This window comes from Lycorma delicatula, chromosome 1 (genome assembly GCF_047948215.1).
Source record: "Lycorma delicatula isolate Av1 chromosome 1, ASM4794821v1, whole genome shotgun sequence".
Taxonomy (NCBI): Eukaryota; Metazoa; Arthropoda; class Insecta; order Hemiptera; family Fulgoridae; genus Lycorma; species Lycorma delicatula.
The window spans coordinates 266,578,925-266,606,582 of record NC_134455.1 but is presented as its reverse complement, the minus strand read 5'-3'; the positions used below and the strand labels follow the sequence as shown (position 1 = coordinate 266,606,582).

Genomic DNA, 27,658 nt, shown 5'->3' with positions numbered 1-27,658 from the left:
ATGATTGTGGGAAATAGTTTTCCAAATAGATTTTTTTGAGTTAAAATTATTTACAATATTATAATGATGGACATTAAGAATATCTAATAATAAAATAGAGGGTGACCAAATTCTCTATTGGTTACTTTACAGATATTTGTATTTTACTACAGAAAGAAGTACTGATTCTTTGTAATTCTCCACCAACAAATCACCTCATATAACAGTTCATTTTTTCTCTGTAGTGTGGTAAGAGGAATATAAATGTTTGTGTGGAACCAGTTTGACTAATTATTGATATCAAATATATGACTACAGTTTAAAGTTTAATGGTTAGTTAGTTTTTTAATGTATATCTCTTGGAACAATATTTATGACTTTATATATACCAATACAGGTCAGCTTAGTATTGAGGCACTATTTTATGATTTCGAAATGCTTTCATGGTAAATATAAATGGACTTTTTCTTGGTTTCCAAAACCAAAAACTTTCTCTTCATATTTGTAGTGAAAAACTGCAGTTCTTTCAAATTAAGGATTAGCAGAAATCAATATTACCATACTTCTCGTAGTTCTTGGCTCACAGAACGCGCCACGTTTACTGTAATTGTTTTAATTTTTTTATATGATATATGTTTATTCAAACGTTGTTTTGAGTTATTGGCTTATTTTGATTTGTTAGAATCCTCAGAAAAGTTAATGATTTTAGTTATTAAATAAATAAATAAAGCATTTCGATTTATTTTTTTTTATTTTTCATTGTGACCGAGACTAGTAATCACGTAATTAAGATTTAGTTATCAGTACCTGATATTTGTTGATTGTTTCCGCCATTTCTGTGAGGTTAGTAACATTTCATGGTATGTAATGAGGCATTAATTGTTTACTGTATTACACAAAAGTTTTCATTCTTTCAATTAATGAATGTCTTTTGTGTAGGAAATTTACAATGGAAAATAGTGGTAACGATTTTTCATCGAAAGGTAATGAATGGACTTTTTACGTCAGCTTTTCTATTGTTAATTAAGTCGTATAAGCCAGCTCAGAGCGAGTGTCAATTGTTTATAAAAATTGACAAACGCCGGCTTTCTTTTATTTTTTCTGTTATTCATTTTAAAAAATTGAATAATACTTCATTGGCGCCAGTTTTGCCGTTAAGTTGAAATTCTGAAACAAATAGTTAGACGTCGCTAGGTTAATTTTTTGGATTTTTTTTAGCGCTATATTAATTTCTGTAATAGACTTCCGAAAGATTTTTATGTTTAAAAGGACTTAATGCGGTTTTTCAACTGTATTTAGCAGAAAAAATATTTTTTTTTGGAATTATGTATCTTACATTTGTTAAATGCTTTTCCATGTTGCCTTAAGTCTTAATTTAAAATGTTAACAGATTCTTTGGCCCTTAAATTCATCAAAACCATTTTATTACATTATCATAGATTAAAAATTAATTTAAATAAATTTGAGTTATTTTATTTCATAAAAACTCTAGCCAACGTATCTTCACAGTACTGGACCAGTCATTTTTTTCCAATTCGAGGGTGTTAAAAATTTTGCTATTATTTTTGCTGCGATTTTATGCACAGCAAAATTCGTCTATTTATTAATTTTTTTTTGTATTAAGATTTTACAAAATGAAACTTAAATAAGCACAAAAACTCTTTTTAGCAACTGTCAATAAACATTGATAAATGTCTATAATCTGTTTAGTCTATAAATAAATCCATTTATCAGTGTGCTTGCTTTGTCTACTGAACCATGCAGTTGAAAACTTTCATTTTCATTTATTTTCAAAACCAAATGAATCCAACCAATTACCTTGTTCTCTCATTAAAATTTTATTAATTTATTTTCTGGGCCATTAAATTTACTAATAACAGTTAAGTAGTTGGTCAGGTTGTTAAAAGTAGTCATTAGCATATTAGATTTTCTGTTTGTGCTCTCAGGTTTGATTCCTAGCAAATCTTGCATTTTTGCCATCTGATTTCAGTTGCCTTGCTTCCGTAAAATAGCATGCAAAAGATTATCAGGTGTCATATTAATAATTATGTATATTTCTACAATTCATGCAGATTTCTTTAAACATTTGGCATTTTTGTTGATATTTTATCATAAAAAATTGGAGTGAAGTGCTTGTTGGTATAAAATGCATTATACCACTTGATGATTCATTACAGCTGTATGGTCTGAATCATGATTATAGTTTAATTATAATTTTGGAAGTAAAAATCTGTTTAAAACACCTTAAATGGTGCTCTCTGGATATGGTAAATCAGGTCACGAGAAGACTGGGCCATTAAGGTTTGATGACTGTTTACTGATTACCATTATGGCTTTGATTGCTGCTTTGTCAACTGTAGTCATATCCACAGAGTGTTCACAGTACTTAGAAGAAGTAATATGAAAATTACAAACTGAGCAGAAATATTTCTGAATGCATTCAGAAAAAAATAAAAATCTTTTAATTTAATCCAACCAGGTGTATCCTTGCTATAGCAGCTTCCAGTAAGCTCTGACTAGTAATTTATTTCCTGTGGTCAGTTAAAATCTATTGTCCAATTTCAGTGAACAAGTTGCACCCATAATGAAAGTGCTGGTATCTGTCTTATCCAGTAGTGAAATAAGATAGGTTAAACAACCTATGTAGTGATGTTAGAAAATCCATTATCCTTCACTGAAGTCTTCAACTTCTGAATTGGGAAAATTGTCATTAATCTCTTTTCTAAAGAATCCATAATACAAATAAGACTAATATTTAATCTCCCCATTTCTCCATATCCTAAACCCCCATTCCTAATACTGAAGATCATGCCGTGAATGCTTTAAAATAAAAAAAACAGTAAGAATAAAAATTAAAATATAAAATATTGATTGTTTTTGACAAATTAAAGAAGGTATCAAATATAGAATTATAATCTACAAATTTTTTTGTTTATAAGAAATTCGTCTTATAAAATTAGTTTTCTATTAGAAATTATCAGCATTTTCGGTTTGGGTAAAGGCTGTGAGACTGTGGCCACTTAATTTGAGCAGTTAGTGCCTTAAGCAAGTACTGATTCATATTTGTATTACACCCTATTCAGAATTTTTTACAACCAAATATCAGTGATTTCATTAGTCTCATCTCAGTGGATTTAGTAATAGTGATTTTAATTGCTATTCCATCTGTTGGACTCACAATTCTTGTTCCCATGAGAGGCATTTTGTTGAAAGTCAGGGTTTAAAGTTATGGCATAATATTTGTTCCTTAATGTTTTGTAATATTTGTATGTTTCTTTCATTGCTTGGTTCGTGAATTAAAATTGGTTTTTCCTTTGTGGCCTCGTTGTATTTCCATCGTCACTGGTTAGCAAGTACAGATTTGCATCAAAGTGATCACAAATCTGTCATGATATTACCCACTTAAGTAGCAGCATGCCTATGAAACTATCGAGATAATAGACCATGGAGACAATGAAATAGTATTGCAGAATTTTGGATTGGGAGCATGGTGAGAAGGTGGTGGTGCAGTTTTCAAAATTAATTTTCTTGAAGAGCTGATGATTATCATAAGTAAATCTAACCCATTGTTACTTTGGAAACCTGTAGGTCTATCCATTCTGAGGTTGAATAATGATGAAAGTGTTTAGAGATTATTGAAAGGCTGTAAGAATCTTCAGTTCTAAACCAACATTGGAAAGTTTCAGGATTTACTTTAATATAGAAGCAGTAGTTTGCTTTAACTTTTTGAGGTTCTGAATGTTTCTTTAAGGAGTTATGTTGAATCTCCGTAAACGTCTACTTCTGTAATGTGGGGGAAACTTAAGTTTTGGGAGACAGTACCATTATCTTCCTTCCTAGACTACTGAATGAGGACATGATGTTGCCATATTCTAGGAAATACCTTTTGCTTAGTTTCCAGCACAAGTTCCTAGAATCTAGAATCTGACAAATTATCCAGTGAGCTAAGTGATCTAACAGTTGATGAATCAAGTACCATTAATGTTTCATTTGGGCTGTGAGAATTACAATATGCTGTGAGAAGCTTGTGTGACTCTGTCTGGAAATGACAGGATTTGTGAATTTATGCTTTCCCATCCTTCAAATTTTGCATAATTCAATATTGTTTATTAAGTTTGTTCAGTTAATTTTTTGGACAATGATCTTTTATAAATGATGGTATGGGGCCATTATGATTTCTGTACTAAGCCTAGTTAGTATAAGTTTTTTCATTTCCAGTTGCCACTTTATGTCTGTAACACTTGTTTTTTTGCAAACTTGCAAGAAAAAAAAGAATAATGAATCAGAATGGAGTGTTTCTTGAGAGGACCTCTAATTATACCAAAATTTGCTGTTGATCGCATAATCACCCGCAAAGCAGTTATAATGAATGCTTTTGTGACACATTATTTTTTTTCTACAACACATTATTGCTTCTACAATTTGGAGAAGACATAACACAAGTTGATGGAAAGTTAATTAAACATTAGATTTAGATCACTGAATGCAGGACTGCTTCTTAGTAGGATTCCTACTTAATTGAAATTATCATATTCAACTATTTAAAGCAATTTCCTGATCATTTGCATTGGAAAACAACAACATGAGGCATTGTTCTTAATGCATGCTAATTTATTACTGCTATTACATTATAAAATGCGTTACAGATCACTATGTCTTCACTGTAAGTAGATGATAATTTGTATGTTCACTCCCTGTGATTGCTAAGCATTTACTTAAAGAATTCCATTTTCAGATTTCTGTGATTCTAGCATTTGTCTTCCAATGGAGGAAAATATAATAATTGGTAGATGCTAAATTATAAGTATATGGTAAATTATTTGTTTAACTAAAGAAGTCGCTTAAATTTCCGAACAAATTTTTTTCAGTTTGCAGTCTAGGATTGTTGTGCAGGAATACATAAAACAACACAGCTTTTTTTTGAATAGCATGATGTAGTTTTAAAGAGTTTCACTATATGTACAGTCAATAATGGGAAGTTTGGAGTGGTGATAATCACTACCCAATATATCGTGTATCATGTTTATGCTATTAAGAGATGAGTAGTCATGGTGTACCAATGTTTCAGGGAAAAATAGTGTAGTATTGATGTGCGGGCTGATCATTGAAGCTCACAGTTAAGTGGTGGCTACTGTATAGGCATTTGCAGTACTTCTACGAACAAGTAACTTTGCAAACAAAATCTTTGCTGTCCCAGTAAACATCAATTAGCCATCTGGAAAGTTCTGGTTAAAGTTCTTGGGCCTTGGAGATAATGAACGCTGTCACTACTTTAATTGCTGCTTTGTTTGAACATTAGTGTATGATATCAAAGTCTCTTATCCACTCATAATGTGTTGTTAACACATTAATTTTCATCATTTTGCAAACATTTTTGAACTGCAACATGACTTCTTTGTGTGTATCTGTCAACATTTTTGGCAACCATTGGTGTACAATTTTTGTAACTCTGAAAATTTCATAAATCATTGAACTTGAAGCATTTGCATATTCATTATTGTGAAATTTTATATTGATAAAATTGATATTGTGAAATTGTAAATTATCCTTTTACATGAATTTTCTTGACCAAGTAAAAGCTTAACTTTTTAACATAAAACATCATATCATATTCATGTATGTTTTTCTTAGGTAACTGTAGAATAGTTTTATTTTTCTCCTGTAACACTACTGTAGCTGATTGAGAAAATATTTTTTTTTGTTTCCTATAAAACTTTTATTATTTTTAACCAATAATTTTTAATCTGTATGATAATAATAACCAATAATTTTTTATGATCAGTACTTATCTGAATTCTTGCTTTCTTTCTTGACTCTAATATAGATAAATATTCTTTAATTCATACCACTCTGAAGTGTAAGTTTGAGGCTTCATTTTTTTTTTAAAGTCCCATCAAATTTCACTTTAGGGTTTAATAGTTCTAAATGAATTGTTTTTATTTTATGTATTGTAATGAAAATTATTTTTGCCCTTCTGTGAAGATAAACTCTAAAAATTGTTCTTTGAAGTTTATTTTTTAATAAATTGTGATAAAATTAAAATGGCATTATCAAATACTTGTGACTGATTCAATTTTTTTTTTGACATTTTTTTTTTAGTTTAATAATAGTGATAACTCATTTAAAAATATCTATAAATTTTATAGATGCTGGTAAAGAACAAGAATCTGTATTGATGCTTAAGGATGATATGCCTGGAGACACTTTTGATGTTACAGATAGTATTTACTCAAAATATGGCCAAAATATGTCTATAAATGAAGATATTTTGAGGTAGGAGGATTAATGTTTAATGTTTAAATTAACTTGTACTGATATTAGTGAATAGTTAAATAGTGAATTCGGAGCTTAATAGTAAAATGTCCTTGGGAAAGTGCCTTAGTGCCAGGCTTACCCATTCTGGTCCATCTATGTGATGCCCCTAACAATTACTTGACAGATGATTCTGGAATGGACAAGGACTACCTGTGGTAAAACCTGAGCATATTCTCAGTGTTTGTGTATTGTTTTGAGTATTTTTGCTGGTCAATCCAAAGTTGTTTATAGTGTTGCTTCAATTTCAGTAAAACAGCCTAATCTCCCAAAGAATTGTGGGTAAGGTGGATCATTGATTAATCTGAGGGAAATGAAAGTTTGTTGGTTTGATTTGCAAAGTTTCATCTTAAGTTTTTGAATGTTTTCATCAACCAAGTTTTTGAATAGATCATCTCTTTTCATTCCCCAACTTTCTTGGGGATTTGTGTGGATTGATAGGGATGACTTGGCCTTTGGATCTGTACAACTGTTTCATTTATAAAACGGGCTACATAGAAACCATATCCTACAGATTTGCGTATTTTTAAGGCTAAGTCTCTCAACACACATGTTACAAACCACATATAAAGATTATTGTACATAGTATAGCTATACTATGTAAAGTGCACTGTATTTATCTCTAATACAGTTACACAGTATGTCTGAAAAGTTCCCAAACTAAATGTAAAAAAAATACAGATTTAAAAATAAGCGAATTTACTCACATCAGCCCACTACGTAGAACCCTTCTCTAGTTATACACTTTGAGTCAAGTGGAGTTAAAAGTCTCCTGTAGTCAAGTTGGGTGAATAAGGTGGATGGGATAAGACAGTGATTTGATTTGCAGCGTAATAATGTGTTAAAACTGTTAGCATGTGGGCATTGTTGTACAAGAGTCCAACTGCCTGGATCCTGGTACTTGGGCCAGATTCAACGAATGCAATGCATCAGGCATTTCATTACTTTCAAATAGAATTTAGAATTTACAGTTTGATCAGTTGGGGCAAATTCATGATGACCCAGGTCCTTTGAGTGGAAGAATGCAATCAATATTATTTTCATTTTTGATTTTTGCTGCCTGACTTTCACCTGTCTTTATGCTCCAGGACTCAATGAAGCAACGGATTGACGCTTTGCTAGCAGATCATTGATGAAGCACCAGCTTTCATCCCCAGTTATAATTGTTTGGAAAAAATTTGGGTTGCTATCAGCAGCCCAAGAAAGATGCACCTGTTTTTTTTCTTCAGTGAAGAAGTGTGGAATGAAATGAGAGCACACCTTTCAGCGGTTAATTTTTTCTGTTAAGAGTTGTATATATAGTGTCTGTACCAATATTTAGCTCTTCTGCTATGGTCCGAAGGGTGAGATGAGGTTGTTCGAGCAGGCGCGTGCACACTTTTGCAACGTTTTCATTTGAACAGCTGTTGACGGCCTCCCGCTTTGTTCATCATCATTCAATGACTCTTTACCGTCTTTAAACTGCTTCCACCATGTGTATGTTGTAGTATGAGATGTGGCTTCAACACCGAATGCTTGCTGTATCATAGAATAAGTTTCAACAAAAGAATTTTGAAGTCGAACACAAAATTTTATCGCACTTCTCTGTTCCATGTCGCGAGCTCGCACAATGTCAAATGAACACAACATATGGAGCCAAATATAACTCGAGAATGGAGTGATGAAATTTTGTATACATACTCATCAGACATTGTACTATATGGTTCTTTGGTTGTCCAAGAGATGGTGCTGATTGTATCGACTACTAAAATTAAGTTCAGGAACTTTTCAGACCTACTGTGTATGATTACGCAGTTACACATGTATGAATACGTACATATGTAATGCATGTGTATGAATTTATTTTGAATGATACCTTTTGATTGTACAACTCTTATCCTGAAGTTTTTTTTGTTTTCTTTTTTGCTTTGTGTAAAATGTTATAAAAAAAACTTTTGCATTTTTTTTTACAATAAAAATATTTAACAATACAATGCATAGAAAGTTTTTGTTTATGTCTAACACTAATCAGAATGTATGTCAGGCAAAACAATAATTTAACAAAACCTTTTTGGAGTGTTTTATTTATAAACTGATTTATATTTCTATGAAAATATTTTTGAAGATTTAAAAATAAAAATCAGGGTTTTCTGGGCTTTCTTTTAGTTCATATACATAATGTTTCCTAATCTAATTTTTTCTCTTTATTTAACGTTCTTTTATCCCTTTTTATTTTATCAATCCTCATTTTATTTTATAATTTTGTTGTTTCTGTGAGTAAGATCTCTAATAGGAGGAGGAACTGTTAATGCATGTGAAGAGAACAAGCTTTTGATTAAGCTGGATCATAAGTCATACAAATATCTGTGCAGGTAGTATAAAAAATATCTGTGCATGTAGTACATACATGTTTTATAAAAAGTTTTATAATAGTGATTAAGTTCAGGATCTTGATGTTGGTGGTACGCTTCTACTCTCCATTAATTCTGAGAGCTGTGCTGGCAATAATTTAGCTACTGGTAGACTTTACAAGTTGTAAAAGTCAAAGGTTAGGAGTCAGACTAAGAATTACTTCACAGAAATGTCTGTTCTTCATATTAGGGTTAACTTCAGATTAGTGTCTGTAAAGTATGGGTGCAAATAATGTTTGTTTTCATATTAGAGGTAGATATTATATATAGGCAGAAAATAGTAGATAACACAAAAGGCAAAGTAGAAATGACTTGCAGATGAAGCTCATGTAAAAAATATTTAGAACGCTGTAATCCTATATATAAATAATAAAAACAGTAGCATGGGATGCGGAAGAAGTGAATAGGTAGTAAAGAAGTTACAAAAAAGTACATAGTCTAACAGAACTGTAACCAATCTTCCCATAGAACATCAAATTGAAGTAGGAAGAACAGTCTTAAAATTTGATGTTAGAGATTGGAAAAACTGTAATGGATGAACTGCAAATAGAAGTGATTGAACGGCTCATTGAGAAAGATTACAAGAGATTGTGTGATGTGATTTACAACAGAGGAATATAGCGAGAAGACTTCCTTAAAACAGCCATGATTCCAATCTCTGAAATTTGTGGAGTAGTGTCAAGATCGCAGGGCAGTTAGGTAAATTTTGCATTCAGTGAAGATTTTTCTTTTAATTCTGATCAGGAAAAATGCGCAAACTGCTATTTTTACATTTGATTCGTTTGACATAGGAAGAGCAGTAAAGTATGATTAAAGTAAATGAAGGGTTCAGAATAGGAGGAAGGAAGATAAATTATGTCAGCTAATTATGTTGGCTAAAGACATGATTTTTTAGGAAATGAGGCATGCGATATTCAACAGATGATTTCAAAACTAGATGTTATGCAGTATATGGTATGATAGCAAATGTTTGGAAAACAGAAATAATGAGTTTAGAGATAAAAAATGAAAGAAGGAAAAATTGAAACTAGTAAGGTAGTACAAATACTTAAGTATTGTATTATAGGAAGATTGAAGATGAAATAAAAGCAAGAAACTGATCATTAAGGAAGCATATAATGGAAATGAACAGAGATTATTTAGTAAGATAGACTTACAGAAGCATCTTTTAATTGTTGTTTTTAAAGTGTGTTGCGTTATGCATGTGAAACATGGGTAGTTAGAAAAGGAAGGCTGGAGGCATTTGTAATGCTTTGACATGGAGGTGGAGGCTAGATGGAAGAGATTGAAGATCAAATGGAAAGACAAAGTGGAAATGGAGAAATAATTAGGAATAAATGAGAACAGAACCTTAATCAGAATAATTTACAATTGGAAAGTTGACTGGCTGGAATGTCATAAGAGAAGAAGGGTTGATTAAAACTGTGCTTCAGGATCAGTAGAATGGCAAAAAAAAAGAAGCCTGATAAGTGTAAAATTAGAAACAGAAGACCCCAAAAAAAGAGATTTAGCTTTCTGTATACCAATGATTGGTTTTTCTACAATTAGAAAAGTGTATTACAACACCATCATATTTGGTCTTGTCCATCAGTCAGTTCCAGATGCAAACATATTGTAACCTATTGTACAGTTTCCAGGCCTTTTTTTTCCTAAAACATCCATTTCATTTCTGAACTCTACTATAAAATAAAATTGTGTAAACACCATTTACCTTTGGAAATGTATCTTATTTTCTCACTATTTTAGGTTTTCCTTTATACTTATCATTTGGTGTATTTGTTGTTCACTTCCAATGTTTTAGTAGAATGTCTTATTCCAGTATTATGATCATCCAACACTATTGTATCTGAGATGCAATAAATTGTCATAAGTATGTATCATTTGATTGATTAGTTTACCTGTCCCTGTAATCATCATCAGTTGCTACTGTTTCTTACATACTATACCACTAAATCTTGTTTTAGACAACAAGATTTGAATTGTAAGCAATCTGTGATGAATTGTACCAACAGCCATCCTACTAGTATGAAGCAAAGCCTTGTTTTATTCTCAGAGCTTGAACTTGATCAATCTTACTTTTGGTGTGATGTGTTTCACTCACTTTCCTTCATTGAAATAATTCAACAGCAGTTAACAACATTTAATGTCTGTAAAATACACGGCTTATTTTTATAGAAAGTCCTGTACAAAGATTAAAAGGCCCATCTTTATTAACAATTTCTTATATCAGATTTTTTAATTTCAACTTACAAATGAGTAAAATCAATTAAAACATGCATTAAATCAAGTGTTATTTAAAACAACATGATACGATAAATGTTTCAGTGCAGATTCTGAGACTACACTCATGTCTTAAGTGAGTAATTACAACTGTTGCGATGTCGACGGGACGCCCTTGGTTAACAGCGTTGCGGTAGATTTTAGAGCGAAGGTGGACTGTATGTGTTCATGGGTGATGAATGAAGATAACACCTTGTTGATTACTGAAGGATTGTTTAATTGTACGCCGTCTTGGTGGTTTAAAATAATTTTGTAACATAACACCTATAACTTATAACTTAACGTTAAAGATGCCAAACATAAACTAAATAAAATTAAAAGTAATGCTCATTCAAACAAGAATTGAGAGAATCCAATCCATCCCGACCCGACCGCCTTGGGTCAGATATGAGTGCAGACTGGTTAGAAGACGCTACGTACAGTGCTCGAGGGAGCAGCTTGTGACGTAAAGTGGCGTGATGGTCTGACGACCATAGTTTGCCGTGGGCTTCCTAGCCAACGCTAGGTTTCAGCACCCGACGGCAAGAGGGGGTGAAAACGTAACACCGCCCACCAAATTATAATTACAGTTTTTATAAAAATTACAATGAAATGACGTTAAAATAAAAAAATCATTGATTGGATTTAAAATGATTCATATCAATCCAATCATCTAAATTTGGAATAATAATCAGTTTATTAATTGCTCTTTTTATGGTGGATTATTTGTTTTTACGTTTACTAGTCTAGTGAGTCCATCCTTTCCTGGATGCACTTGAACTATTACTCCTAATCTCTAAGGAAAATAATCTAATTATTTTCCTTAGTTTTAACCAGATTACCAACGCAAATGTTGGTATTTGAAACCTTGCACTTACTTCTCTGTTGTAGCAAATGTAAGTCGTTAGACCACGCCTTCCAAAAATCTCTTTAGTAATTTTGGTGTAAGTTTCTACCTAGCGAGCTTATTTACGTTAATGCCTGAGAAATCAGGGTCAGGTAAGGAAGTTAAAGGAGCAAAAATTAAAAAACTCCCAGGAGTGAGTGGAGCGCGATCGGTGGTGTCAGATGAAGGTAAATATAATTGTCCTGAATTTAAACATGGCTCTATTAGGATTAACAGAGTTGAGAACAGAATTTCCCATGACTTCACAGGTGAAACTTCATGCTCTTCACAGCGGCTTCCCATAAACCACCGCAACTAGGAGAGTATATGAAGGACCATTTTATGTTGATAGAGGTGCAGAAAGATTTAATTTTGAAATTAGCGGTATAGGTTTTAAGAAAACCATACATTTCTTAAAGATGGCGATTTGTACCGCAAAATGTTTTTCCATTGTCAGAAAAAATGTGAGAGAGCAATCCTCGGCGTCCTACAAATCTTCGTGGGGCAGCGATAAAGCTTTCTGTTGATAAATCAGTCACAAGTTCAAGGTGCACTGCCTTTGTGCTGAGAAATACGAACAATGTGATGTAAGCCTTAATAGTCGGAGGATTATACATATAGTACGCCGCCCACCATGACGGATAAATATTGGGCCAGCAAAATCAACACCAGTTGACTGGAATGGTTTGGATATTGTGAGTTTCTTTTGGCAGTTGACCAAGTTACTGACTCTAAAGTTGAGCTCTAAAGCGAAAACAAGTTAAACATTTATGTATGACCGAGCGAATTATGATTTTGGAATTGATGATCCAGTATTTTTATCTGAGTGAAGAATGAATTAATTGTAATCCTTCATTGGATAATCTTAAATACTCGTGATAAATAATCAATCGAGTTAGATGACTCTGAGGGCTTAAAATCATAGGATGCTTAGCATTTAGAGACAGTTTTGAAAAACTTAAACGACCTCTAACGCGAATAATACCGTTTTGATCCAAAAATGGGTTCAGAGAAATTTATTTTGCTTTTCCTGGATACAGCAGAATTTTTTCTTAAATCGTTTATTCCTTTGCAAAGTATAATTTTGAGTTTGGCGAATTAGAATTTCTAACGTGAAACTGGTTTCTTGTGGAGAAAGATCTGACAACATACGACTGGTTTTTATTTTTCAAATTGTGGATGAATTGACGACAGTGTTCGTGTGAACGAAGAAAATGGTTTTGAAAGTTCTACAGCTTCTGTAGCTTGCAGAGCAGCTGAAAACACATTAGTTTTGTTAGGCTTCTCTTCCTTGAGCGAACCTGGTGGAATCATTGGAATAACAGATTGATTGGATGGCCAGACGTTCTCTTCCTTCAGAAAAGACGTACCATTCCACCAGAGTTGTGACGAGGTTAATGCATCTGGCATGCAACCACGTGACAGGATGTCTGCGGGGTTATCTCTTGAAGGAATGTGTTTCCATAAGCATTCCTTAGTTAGCTCTTGAATTTCGCAAACTATTTGCGACTAATACCTTCTATTGATATCATTAAGGAAGCATATAATGGAATTGAACAGAGATTATTTAGTAAGATAGACCTACAGAAGCATCTTGTAATTGTTGTTTTTAAAGTGTATTGCGGTATGCATGTGAAACATGGGTAGTAAGAAAAGAAAGGCTGGAAGGAGTAAGGAAGGAAGGAAGGAAGCGATGACAACCAGTAAAGTACGACTTGAGAATCCGACCAAAAGTGGATTGAATGAAACGTTATATCTATAGGAATGGAATGGAATGCAAAGTTGGCAGGAGTCTATTACTCCCTACTTTATCGCAGAACCTGGACAGAGTCCCTTGCTGCTGGATCATTCTAATCGGGCTTGTTTTTTAAAAGGTTATTTTTTAATCTCGAATCTAATTTTTCAATTTTTGTCTATTATTATTTTAGTGAATTTAAGACGGATTTAATTGCATTCCAATCCGTTGTTAAACCAGCGTTATCGAACCCATTTCATGGGCCGACCGCGGAAGGCTAGGCTTATAAAGCCTGTCCTCCCGACGTAATTCCCCTTCAGACCGTCCACTGAAGTCCTTTCGGTGCTAACTCTTTAATAGGCTAGCAGGAATACGCCACAACGGGGCACTAGCTATAAGGAGGGAGCAATGCGTCCCCTTTTCCGGAGGAGTCGCAATTGCTGGGTTATTTTGTCTTATTGTAAGTTTTGAAATAGGAGAGGTTGTGTAGAAGCTCTTCATCCGCTTCTGGTATGGCTGCCCTTCAGGACGCATCTCTGCTGGGCTCTGTTCCGGACTCCAGTCCGTGATGTTTATATCTATAATACACTTCTTTATTGAATGGACAAGATAATAGAAGAGCCGCATTCAGCTCTAACCTAGGAATAGAGATTTGCTTGACTGGAGCAACTTTAGATTTTGAACACAGTAAGAGGGTTTTAAGGTGTTCATTGCTATCAACAGATCTGATTAAAATACATGTACCAAATTACCAAATGCGCTTCTACTTGCATCACAAAATCAGTGTAATTGATGACTTACTAAAACTAATTTTAACAATCTAGGAATCTTAAAATTACTTGAAGATTTGAGTTGAGAGTACAGAAAATTCCGTTTTTCTGCTAACGGAGCGGGAAGAACTTCATCCCAGTGTAGGTTGGTGCACCATAACTTGTATGAGAACTTTAAACGGAATGATTATAGGAGCAAGTAGTCCTAAAGGATCGAACAATGAAGAAATAGTTGACAAAACGGAACGATTGCTCTTATCCCTAGTTTGAATTGATGAATGAAATCAGTGTCTTGATATTTTCATCATTATCTAATTTGATGAAAGAATCAGAATTGTCAAACATATCTGGGACGTTGGAATGGCATTTATGTAGTGAAAGTCCACATTTACTAAGTAATAACGAAACATCATTGTATAATGCTTCAACTGATCGATTTTGTCACAACCAGTGAGCAGCAAGCAAAAAAGGCTTCATTTTGATTGGAAATTTCAATCAAACATCTTGTTGCTAGAAAACTTGAAGTTGCTAAACCATAAGTAACTGTCTGTAATTATATGGAATGATTGATGAGTTTGTATCATCATACCAGTGAATTCTTTGTAATGAAAAATCTCGAGGATTAATGCGAATTTTTTTGTACATTTTAGGAATGTCTCCTGATAGCACATAGCTGTGAGTTCTAAAACGAATTATAATTGAAAATAAATCTTGTACTACTGTAACTGTAGCAAGAATTGAATTGAGTGATTGGCCATTTGAAATTTTCGCACTACCTTCAAATACTACTCTTGTTTTGGTAGTGGTTTCCACCACTACCACGTAATACTGCTTGATGAGGCAAATAAAAGGTTTCATATGGAACGTTGGACTGAAATGAATTACAGGTTGCATGTGATCTAATTCTTGATATTCCTTTTTGAAATGGAAGTAGTCTTCCTTGAGTTTAGAATTTTTCTTAAATCTACGCTGTAATAAATTATAACGATGTTTGGCATTTGCATAATAATCTCCTAAAGTACAATTTTCCTTACGAGGAAGAGACACAACAAATATGTTTCGTTGATCACGAAAGATATTTTCAACGAAATGCTTTTCGCAGAAAGATTCCTTTTTGGTTGGTGAACGATATTCTATCTCTTCAGATCTCCAAAATGATTCTAATTGAGAGGAAAGCTGTTCATTACTAACAAGAAGTGATATTGAATTTGAATTGTTTTTCCGTTTATTAGGTTTAGTAGGGATTTGACCAGAAACTATGAAACCAAGACGAGTTTCTTGAAGTATAGTATGATTGGAATTATGAATTAATTGAACAGGCTTAAGTAGAGAAAGAAATACTGAGCTCCTAGGAGAATGTCGATTTGCTCAGGAATATTAAAATGAGGATCGGCGAGAAGGAATTTTCCAGTCAGTTACGTTTACAAAATGATTGTGTAACAATCCTATAATGGATGGCATTACGTGACATTTCAAGTTAAAATTAAAATCTTAATGTCTAGAATTAATATTTAAAAAGATTTATTTTCTGCGCCTTGCAGCGTTTTATCTAAATGAATTAGTGTATGATGCTTCCGTGAGCATTTTTTACATTTATGATTGCTTGGGCAATCTTTGACAATATGTTGTTTACTTAAAACAATTAAGACATACATTTTCTTGAAACAAAGTTTTTTCTTTCATTAACATTACAACTAAAAACTTTTCACATCGGTACAATGGATGGTTGCTAGTTTTACATAATGTACACAGAATTATTAGAATTAATTACATTAAATACATTTTTACTAAAACTAGGTTTTGAATAATCATATTTTTTTACCGCTAAAACCTACATTAGGCGGCTGTGGCTTTTCATTACATTGAATCGTGTCTGTGGATTCAAGTAGTTTACGCCTACATTCTAAGAAAGAAATGAGTTGTTCTAACTTTGGAAATTCATTATTTTCCAATGTTCTTTCCCAGCCTCTTTCAAATATTTAAATTTTGAGTAATTAACTGTATTATAATAAATTTTAGATAATCAATATTTTTTTTTTTTTTTTTTTTTTAAATGAATTTTTACGGGCATCGACTGCTAAGGTCATTAGCCCTCGTCACAATCTTTAAAAGAAACTATTATTACCATCTGGATCGTCATATGTAAGGGTGTAAAGGGCCCTTACATTTTATTTAAAAGCACAAACTACACAAAACATTTAACACATAAAAGACAAGGACAATCACAAACACTTACGGGGTGTAAAGGGCCCCGATATTAAAATTTGAGATAAGATTCTCAAAAGACCATTCGGTTCGAGGTTGAAATTGTCAATGAATATTTTTAAACTTGTTATGCTATTTTTTATAATGCATCTTTTCTTAATTAAATACTTAAATTCCTTTTGCTATAATAATATAAACAGAGATAATAGAGTCTGTATGAAATGAAATTATCATAATGTTAGAAAAGGTAAATGTTGTATACAACACAATACCGCTAATTTATTTTTATGTCTTAAGTTGAATGAACAAAATAAATTTGTACGTATATTTAGTATGATTATATCAGCAAACATCTGCCTGTCCAGGTCAACGAACAATGTGAAATTTAAACTGTGCGTGCTCAGTACAGCTTTAACAAGCAAATCTTACCCAAACCGGTATAGAAGTTTACTTCGTATACCTGCTACTCTTGTAGCCACAAAGTTAACTAACTGTATTGTAAACCATTGAAATATTTAATCTGAATATTTCACTAATGTTAATTGTATTATTAATGCACTTTTAAATTCACTGCTTATAAATAAATTATAAATACCGCTTAAACCGGTGGTTTGATTTGACCTTATGAATCCTGCCTTGCGAATTCGGCGACGTGATGATGGGTCGATGTTGTAGCGGCGAAATCCGGTGACTTAACTATCCTGTCCCTCGATCCGGTGACGGGACCATAAAAATTTTGTGGTAGGTTTTAGAGTGAGTATAAACAGTAGATGCATAGGTGATGAATTTAAACAGCGCCTTGTTGCTTATTGAATGGTTATTTAGTATCTTGTCGTCTTGACATTTCGATAACATGGTTGAACATTTAACATATAACATAACACATATAATTAAACTTAATAACTTATAAATTAATAACATATAAGTATGAAAAGAAAATAATCGTTCATCCGAACATTAGTATGCGTGTCAATCCGGACTCAATGTACAATACGACCGCTCTGGGTCAGATTCTGGCGCCGAAAGAATACAGGTCGCTACATCACAATGACCACTCCTTGCGGTATTATGACGTAGGATATGGTGTGACCATTGTATGATTATAGCTTGCCGGAGAACTCTAGCCCTTGCTAGGTAGCAGCACTCGACGGCACAAATGGAACGTGTAACAAATACAGAAAATGTTATTTCTTGCAATATGTGGCACAGAATGTATAATGATCTTATATATTGTTATTCAGTGATTAAAAATTGGTTTTGAAGTTAATAGAAACTACTAAGTTTGTAGGAGAACTTTTGTTCTCCTCCCCTGGGTCGAATCAACAATAAAGAAGTTTCTCATCCTAGGGAATTGTCTTAGCGACTCTAATGGGCCTTTCCACCCGCCGGCAAAAAATTACGCCCGGCACGGCAGGTCGGCCCGCGGGTTTTGGATCCTTTTCTCTTATTGCCTGCCTCAAACTGGCCGGACATGGGTAAGTCCGAGCCCGGCTATACCGTTCCCGGGTTCCTGCCCAAGCAGCCGGGACTCGGTCTTTTCACTTTAGTTTATTGCCTGCCTCAAAACGACAGACAAAAAGTTTTTGAGGCAGTCAAAATATTTTGCCCATGTCCAAGACATTGAGGTCTTGGACGAGAGGATCGGGTCTGCCTAAGTCTTTCCCGGCTCTCGCCCCAACGGCCGGGACTTTGTCTTCACTTTTTTCAGTGACCTCAATTCCTTTTCCAATCCTGGAATTCTTCCTCTTTTTGTTTCAAGATATACGTCAACAAGTTCTCAATGGCCCTCTATTATTCTGCGCCGCGTAGTATATGTCCAATCGTGTTCTCCGGGTAATCCAACTCAAGCGTGCTCTTTCCTTAATGTCATCCCATTTTGGGCACTTATAAAAAATATGTGGGGGCGAATCCAGTGCTCCACAATAACGCAGTTTGGAAACTCGTCTTTTAAATCTATACAGATATTCTCCGCGCTCTCCGTGGCCAGAGAGGATCAAGGAGACATAGTATTCCACCTCCCCATGCTTCCTCTCTAACCACGGTTCTAAATCAACGTGCGCGTCCAGGCCCCAGAGTATGCATCATTCCAGCTCTCTTGCCACTCTTGAAGGAGATGTGTGCGTGCAGCCTCTTTCGTCATTCCTTCATACCGTCTCCACCTCTGAGGGCTTGCTGGCAGCGGGAGGGATCCCCGCCATCATCCTGGCGGCCACCGTAGTTACTATCCAATACGCACTAGTAATCTTGAGTCGTCCTCCGTAGCAGAGAGTCAAGTCTTCTTACATTCCTTTTGCTATTAAAGGTAACAACATATGCCGGGACGGCTACAAGAGAACGGAGGCCGCGGCCGATAACAGCAGCCTCCTCTTAGCCGTCCGCGGCCCCCACTTATTCACCATTAGGCGTCCTAGGGATTTAATAGCTTTTTCCGCTTTCTGCGCTGTCTCTTAAAAGTGTTTGTTGAAGTTACTTGACTGCGACAACACCCAAGTATTTAACGTGTGGCCTCGCGTCTTATCTGGACGCTGTCGACCATTACACTAATTTGACGGATTTTACGCCTCCCGGTCACTGCAACCATCGCGTTTTATCGGGAGCGTTTAATTACAAGCCCTTGAATTGAAGCGACGTACTCACCTGGCGCACTTTTTTTTCGCAGTTTGCATCACTTCCTCTTCGGTACGACCGGCTGAGACAACGCCAGGTTATCTGCATAGGCGATTAGGGATAACTCGGAGTAGCCCAGTCTCAATACCCCATCTGAAGTGAGATTCTATAAGAGGGGGGTTAAAACACAGACCCTTTGGATACACCTCTCTGCATATGGTGTACAGTGTCGCCCTCTTCTGTAGACGTCAATTGTTCTCTGTCCCTATGAGGTAGTTTGTGAACGTCGCCCTTAGGTACAGGCTGCTATTTCTGTCGATCATAGCTGCTATAATTGCTGACCAAGATACGTTATTGAAAGCATTACGGACATCCAGGAGGACCATCAAGGGGATCTTTCTGGTCCTCTCTGTGCCCGCTCTGCATGTATCTATCCATTTCGTCACTTGTCGAAGGGCATTCACCGTTGACTTGCCTTGAATAAATCCATATTGGGACGGAGCTAGCCCTCCCGTCGCGCTCAGTTCTTTCGAGATCCTCTCCGCTAATAGTCTCTCATATACTTTCCCTGTGAGGGTAGCAGGTAGATTGGTCGGAAAGTTGGAACTCGACCGGTCTGCGATGTCTTGGGAGCCAACAGGAGTTTTCCCCGTTTCCAGATGACTAGAAAACAACCCGCTTTCAGGGCTAAATTTATCGCTTCAAGTATAAGCCAAGGGAGTCTTCAAGCCAGCCCTTTCAGTAGTCCCCCCAGAACCCCGTCTGGTTACTGGCTCTTGCTGCTGGTCCGAGATACTGCCCAGCGAAATTCATCCATGCTGAAGCGTCTTTTCTCTTCGCATGTGATATTTACTTGTACTTCATCTGTCTGAAAAAGAAGTCCTACAGTTCGTTCCGCCTGATCCCTGGTGATTATAGGTAGGGGCACACCAAACCTCTTCATCATAACTGATACCCCCTCCCCCACGGGTCGTCGTTTAGTTCTGACACCAGTCAGACGTTGGACGGCTTGATGGTTGCATTATATGTCTCGATCATTTTTATTCAAGAATTTTGCCATCTCCGCTTCTTCAGGATGATCTCGTCACACTCGTTGGAGACGTCTTCTGGCCGCTAAGGTTGCAGCTTGTAGCTCGTAGATCACTAATTTCTCTTGTCCACCAGTAGACTTGGTCCTATCGCGGTCTTATGTGTTCATTCCCTTCTGTTAGTATCCGTAAGAAATCATCTGGACTCTAATCTTGTACGTCCATATGTGCTGCCACGTTTTCAGAAAAAGACTGATGGTTTCCAATTGAAGCGTTTGGCTTGCACTGTCGGGGTTTCGAATCGAATATGAAATGTGATCCCTTGTTGATCGCTTAAGAAGTCTTCTTGAAGTATTTCCCAATGGATCATTCTGGAGAAAATCTTTTCCAGAATCGCTGTGATGTCAATGGCAGCTTTGGACCCCCTACCAACAAAAGTCGTGACGTCGGGGGCTATTCAGAATCTTCATGTCCAATGAACCAAGGAACGCTGCAAACCTGTAACCACGTCTGGTCGACCTCATGCCTCCGAGTTCGAAAGATTCCGCGCGTTAAAATCTCCTGCGAGGACAATTGGCCGCTCCGCCAACCTCATCAGATCTTCTAAGTCCTGTAGGAATTCTGTGTCTCTCACTGCTATTCGGAGAAATATAGTTTCTGACTATTATGCATGGATTCCGAGTTATCGCATTGAAGTATCTGCCAGTTTTAATTTCCACTGTTGCCCAATGATGAGACTTGTTTAATACTGCTGCGTCCTTATCGACGTCAGCATGCCAATCCCTGGAGGAGATCACTTTTTTGTTGTTCCCTACAATCTGCCGCTCTGTGTCCTGCCCCACCGCAGTTCTTACTCTCTGCTTACTATCCAGCATCTTAGCCCCTCCGGCGGGGAGTAGGATCATAGCTCTTTGTGTACCCCCATAAGCTGGCCTCAACGACGCCACGTTGATCAGAACGTCTACACCTACTTCTTTGCTGACTGCAGTCTTCACCTCGTCTGCAGTAGCGTCCAAATCCTTAACCTGAAATGCTCTCATACAAGCATTTTGGGGACCTAAGGATATCATCGCGTTCTCGATCTTCGAATCCACATGTCTCATTACCTCTTCTCGCTTCGCGGGTGAGTCAACAATTCTGATTTCCATAGTATCTTCCGTTTTGTTCTTCTTCACGGAGAGGATGTCCTCCGCCAATTCTTCCCCAAAGCCGCTGTTCACCTGTTTTAATAACTCCGCATACGATACACCCGGCTTCCTGACTGTTAACTATCAACGAGGCCGGTCCCTGGGGAATATTCTTCTTCGGCTCCCTTTCTATGAGGTAAGGGGGCCGTTTTTCTTCTATTGGTGTTCCCTTATGATCCAGAATTCTATTATCTTATTAAACTTACACCAGTTTCATAGTTTGAGGCAATGAATAGCAACCGGCCCGTATCCGCATTCCCAACACGGTGGATTGCTTTGTAGATTTGTCGGGCTAACATCGCGTTGTCCTCCACAACTATTGCGAATACCGTGTACTTGTCTTTATCTTCAGATTAGTACATTTCTTCACTTCTGGAATCTCGGACGATCGTGCCGCTGGGTATATTACACCCGCTTCGAGGCGTTTACCAGTGTCCATATAACGAATCCATCCTGCACCCTGCACTCGATCCTGTTTACCGCAAGGTAAGATCGGATGATGCGTCGTAAGTACGTGGGTACCCCGTGATCTTCCAGTACCTGCATTATGGTAACGTGAGAAATGCAGTTAAGTGCATTTCTCACGCCTAGAGTAAAGAGAGCGCAAATACTCCGCCGACTGCCTCGTAATTCTCCCGGCCACTTCGAGCACAGCGGCCACCTCGAGCATAGCGGCCACCTCGAACACAGCGGCCATGGAGTCGAGGGCGGACCTTCCCCTGTAAAAGCCGTACTGGCTCGCAGATGGCTCACCTCCACCACTGCCGTGGATATTGATGCTGGAGCATGCGTTCTAGCACCTTGGCCATTCTGGCGCATACCCAGCGGCCGGTAAGAGGAAGGGAGCACCGGATCTCTTATCGGTTTTGGCACAATTACCAGCGCCACTGGCGCTTCCATTTCTTGGGAAAGACTCACCCTCGAAGGCACGCGTTATGCACCTCCAGGAAGGACTCCGGCTGCGCCCGAACCGCCATCTTGACAAACAATTTGGCAACCAGTTTGGGCCCGGCCTCTTAGCCGGAGGCATACGTGATGTTGCCTCCAGAAGTTCATCTTGGGTGAAGAGAGGCGGTTGCCCTCGTCGCATCCGTCGTCAGTCGGTGATCCCTCGCTACCAGGAAAGAGCTGTTCTATAATTTTCTGGACCTCTCGAACATCCTACGTAACCGTAACTCTAGGCCTTAGAGCTCTCCTTACCAGTAGAATAAATGGCCTTCCCCACGGGTCAGTTTCTATTTCTGCAAACAGTCGCCTCCAAGGAGATTGACCAACTCGAAACTAAAGCAAATCAGGCCCTACAATTAATAGATAACTGGCTTAACAACAACCAATTGCAGATGTCTCCAACCAAGTCCAAATGCATCCTACTCTCGGGCAAAAGAGAGTCAGGAGCATAAATATTGAGATATGAGGTGAAAACATACGAGAAGTCAACAACGCAAAATACCTAGGAGTGTACTTAGACAGAAGCCTAAAATTCGGCCAACATATAAACATGGTCTGTCAAAAGGTTGCCCCAACAACCAAAGCCCTAAGAGCATTATTTAATAATCGCGGTGCACCAAAATTGGCAGTTAGGCGGCTCATTACATCAGCACTGATGTCAACTATACTATACGCAGCCCAGTCTGGGAAAGTGCTATGAACGTAAAACATAACTAAAGCAAAAAGAGAAGCGTACACAGAGTGGCCTTAATCCGAGTAGTTCTAGGCTACAGAACTATATCATACGACGCATTATGCGTACTAACTGAGATTCCTACTATAGAGCTTCAAATAAAAGACAGAAGAATGAGGGCGGAAGGCATGACAAAATCTGAGGTGGAAAACATGATTATTAACAGTTGGCAAACCGTTTGGTCCGCTTCTCAAATGGGACAGTGGACACGAAGACTAATCCCTGATCTGAAGGAGTGGACAAACAAAGTAAAAGGTGGATTAAATTTCCATACGACCCAACTCTTAACAGGACACGGGTCGTTTGGCAAGTATCTCTTTAGAATAGGGAAAAGGCAGACATCACAATGTTCAGATTGCCACGAGGAGGACGATGCGGAACACACTATTTTCAACTGTCGAAAATGGGAGGTTTTCGGATATGAAATCAGGAGTAATAATCTCACACCGGATAACCTTGTCAAATGGTTATTACAAGATAGCAGGAACTGGGACTCCCCGACGGGGAGTCTTATTCTTTAAGACTTTGGGGGTTGGCGTCCCCACGGGCCTAGCCTCCGCAGCTTTCCTTCCCACTATACAATGAGCTGCGGAACAGTTTACATTATACACATATACTACACCAAGAACACTACATAAATTACAACATACACACATACACAATTACACAACAACAACCTACACTGATATTTCTTACATTTACACTCGGTGGTGTTGCGACATCTTACGAAACGCAACCGTAACCCAAGGTGGGAAAAAATCGTGCCGATGGGTGAATGGCTCTACGTAGTGAGTCTCGAACGATGTCCTCTGGGCACCAGGGCGAACCCAGTTGTATTTAGCTCTAGCTCCAGTACGCGTGCGCTCTGCTGGAGTGGTCCATTTTTCGCCGGTACTCGTGGGACCAAAATTTCAGTTCCAACAATAAACACAATAATGGTTGGTGGTCCATCTGAAAAAACCACCAAATACAGTCTTGTGAAGAGACCTCGGTCAGCTTTGTCTGACGAGGATAAAAGTCCTACTGAAGAGAACCATTACGTATTAGAATCGAATTCTAAAAATATTAGATTCGTTGTTCTCAGAAATAGTCAGGAAGGTGGCTCCCTTCAAAAGGTTTCACCTTTTTTAATAAACAAAACCATAACAGGTGCAAGTGGCTCCCCGAAGAATGTCAGGAAATTATGCGACAGATCGATTCTGGTTGAAACATTCAACGATGAACAGAGTCGATCTATCTTACGTCTCCGTAATATGGGTGGTATAAATATAAGTGCAGAGTGCCACAAAACGGTTAAATACGAGCCGGGGTGTAATTTTTTGTAGAGACCTTTTAGATATAGATATCTCGGAAATAGTTGATGAGCTTTGCCACCAAGATGTTGTTGAAGTGAAACGTATAATGAAACGGCAGAACGGAACAGAAGAACCGATACCGTCTCTTATATTAACATTCAATCTCCCTGTTCCACCAGAAAAGATTAAAGTGGGTTACCTCTCGGTTTGGGTACGACTATTCATACCCAACCCACGGCGATGTTTCAGATGCCAAGGTTTTGGTCACACTACAACATCTTGCACGAAAACTGACATCTGTGCTCGATGTGGTAAAGAAGGTCACAACGACACGAACTGCGAAGAAAGTGTAAAATGTGCAAACTGCAGTGGTCCACATACAGCCCGCTCCCGAGATTGCCCAACTTTTAAAGAAGAAAAGGCAATTCTCAAAATCTGTACGGAGCAAAAACTATCTTTTCCGGCTGCACGTAGAGAATATAAAAAGATAAACAATTCAAGGAACCTGGTTAAACCAGACGTATCTTTTGCCACCGCTACATCTAAACAAATTCCTACAAATGTTAATAATCAGCAGTGCGGATCCTGCAATGCGCTTAAAAAACTTGTTCAGATGCTATCTGATCAAGTAGCTTCACTTACAGCCACTATCTCAGAGCTGACAAAAATGAATAAAAAGTCCTCCGTCGCAGTTAGTGAATCAAACAGTATGATACATACGAAAGTTCCTGTTCCCAAAGTCGTACCGGCACGAATAGCGACTATCACAGCTGGCAGTAAGCCACCTAATAAGCTCCCCATAAAGGGAACCCACATAACTATCTCCTTTGGGAAGTCAACTACAGCACCCCATTCAAATAAATCCCCTCCACCATCACCTCATATACTGGAGGATATGGTTGAAGAACCACCCGATCCTAGGGCATCGGAGTTCTTTAAAAAAAAAATACAAAAAAGAAAAACCGAATCACGTACAACTAATTTTTATATAATTTCCGAAATTTAATTTTTTTATTTATTTTTTTACATTTATGAACATTATTCAGTGGAATGTTACAGGTATTCGGTCCCGCATTGAAGATATTAGAGTACTAGCGCACACACATGATCCACTAATCATGGGTTTCCAAGAAACTCACCTTCTACAACATGACCGAATTACACTCTGAGGATACTTCTGTGAGAGATACGACTGCCTAGTAGAGAGTAGGGAGAGTGGTGGAGTGGCGATTTTCATGAAGAATGGGGTGTCGGCTGCAAGAATTCAACTAACCACTGTCATTCCTACTATTGCAGTAAAGGTCTCTATTCCCTTCAAATTGCATATCTGTAATCTGTATTTCTCACCGAACACCGAGTTCAGTGCTTTAGATGTCTCAAATCTCCTCACACAAATACCATCTCCATCGTTAATAGTAGGAGACTTCAATGCCCATCATATTTCCTGGGGCTCAACCTTCTGCTCCACTCGAGGAAATATGATAAACAGATTGAGACAAGATTTTGACCTTTGCCTACTGAATAATGGATCACACACATTCATGTCCTTATCAACTGGTACTGTATCTAACCTTGATCTTTCCATATGCTCACCGAATGTGCTCCCTCATTTTAATTGGTCTGTTTGTGATGACTTTCACGGCAGTGATCATAGACCAATTATTATTGGTTTCGGTGTAGACTGCGAGATTAAAAGAAGGCCACGGAGATGGATTGTTGAAAAGGCAGATTGGAACGGATACCATAAAGCATTCCAATCTCAGTATGACGATGGAGCGAACATCCTCGACCAATATTCTTCTTTTACGTCCATGATACTAGAGAATGCCAACAGATATATCCCACAAACATCAGGTAATCCTAGACGTCCTTTCGTTCCATGGTGGAACGATGATTGCAAAAATGCTATTAGGAATCGACGGCAGGCACTACGCAAATTTAATCGTAGGCCTACAACAGAACATCTAAATTTATACCGCAGGGCTAGAGTGGTGTGCCGTCGAGTATTCTTGGATGCTAAGAGGAATTCATGGACGAAATACGTGAGCACTATTTCACGCACTACTCCCACGTCTACTGTATGGAAGAAAATTCGTGCAATTTTCGGATCACCGAAACAATCTATTCTCGGTCTTATTGATGAAGGAGAACTCCTTTCATCATCCTCGGAAGTGGCAAATAGTCTAGCAAAATCTTTCCGCTTGGTGTCTCTCACCTCATCATATAATAACGATTTTCAACGGTACAAAATACAAATGGAGGTGTTGTCGTTAAACATTGGTGATTCGGTTGGTGAATTAAACACTCCATTCGTATTTAAAGAATTGTTACATGCACTTAAAAATTCACGGGACACTTCTCCTGGACCGGACAATATTCGCTTTTCCATGCTTTCACACCTTCTTAATTCGGCACTACAACAACTTTTGAATATTTTCAACGGTTTATTCTCCGAACAAGTCTTCCCACCCGGCTGGTCAGAAGCATTTATTATACCAGTACTAAAACCTGGTAAATAACAAACCAACCCCTCAAGCTACCGCCCTATTTCATTAACAAGCGTTTTGTGTAAAATAATGGAGAGAATGGTAAACTGCAGACTTACATGGTACTTGGAGAAACATGGCTTTCTATCTCCAGAACAGTGTGGTTTTCGACAAGGACGATCTTCTATTGACCATTTAGTGTCACTAGAAACACCCATACAAAACGCTTTCCTAAATCGGCAGCACCTCGTCGCTATCTTCTTCGATATAAAAAAGGCGACGTGGTATTCTTAACACTCTCAAAGAATGGGGAATATGCTTGCTTTTATCCGGGGATTCTTAAATCACCGAACGGCTCGTGTTCGTGTGGATGATTCGCTCTCAGATAGTGTCATCTTGGAGAATGGAGTGCCCCAAGGTAGTGTATTAAGTGCCACCTTATTTTCTGTAGCCATAAACGATATTACCAAATGTGTGCAGGCTCCTGTCTCATGCTCTCTATTTGCTGACGACTTTGCTATCTACATTGCAAGCCGTTCAGCACCTACAGCAGAGAGACTACTGCAGAACACTATATCTCACCTTGAAGCTTGGTCCAGGATTACTGGTTTCACATTTTCATCCGAAAAAAGAAAATGTGTAGTTTTTTCTCGGCTACGAAACCCTTCTATTCCGCAAATTTTTCTGAACGGAGAGACTATTACTATCTCTACTTACGTCAAGTTTTTAGGTTTATTTTTTGATAGCCGTCTTACTTGGGTCAAACATTTAAAAGAATTGAAAACAAAATGTTCCAAAATTCTAGATATGATGCGAGTCCTTACTAACACCAACTGGG

General features: G+C 37.3%; 1 protein-coding gene across 2 annotated transcripts in view; it reads left to right on the top strand.

The window, feature by feature from the left end:
- The first annotated feature begins 822 nt into the window (after window positions 1-822).
- LOC142331130 (uncharacterized) overlaps window positions 823-27,658 on the top strand; it is a 108,194-nt gene continuing 81,358 nt past the window's right edge. For both annotated transcript variants that reach the window (XM_075376840.1, XM_075376822.1), the window contains exons 1-2: window positions 823-962; window positions 6,126-6,252. In XM_075376840.1, the coding sequence (XP_075232955.1) occupies window positions 929-962; window positions 6,126-6,252 (161 nt within the window). In that variant the 5' untranslated portion in view covers window positions 823-928. The remainder of the gene's footprint in view (window positions 963-6,125; window positions 6,253-27,658) is intronic.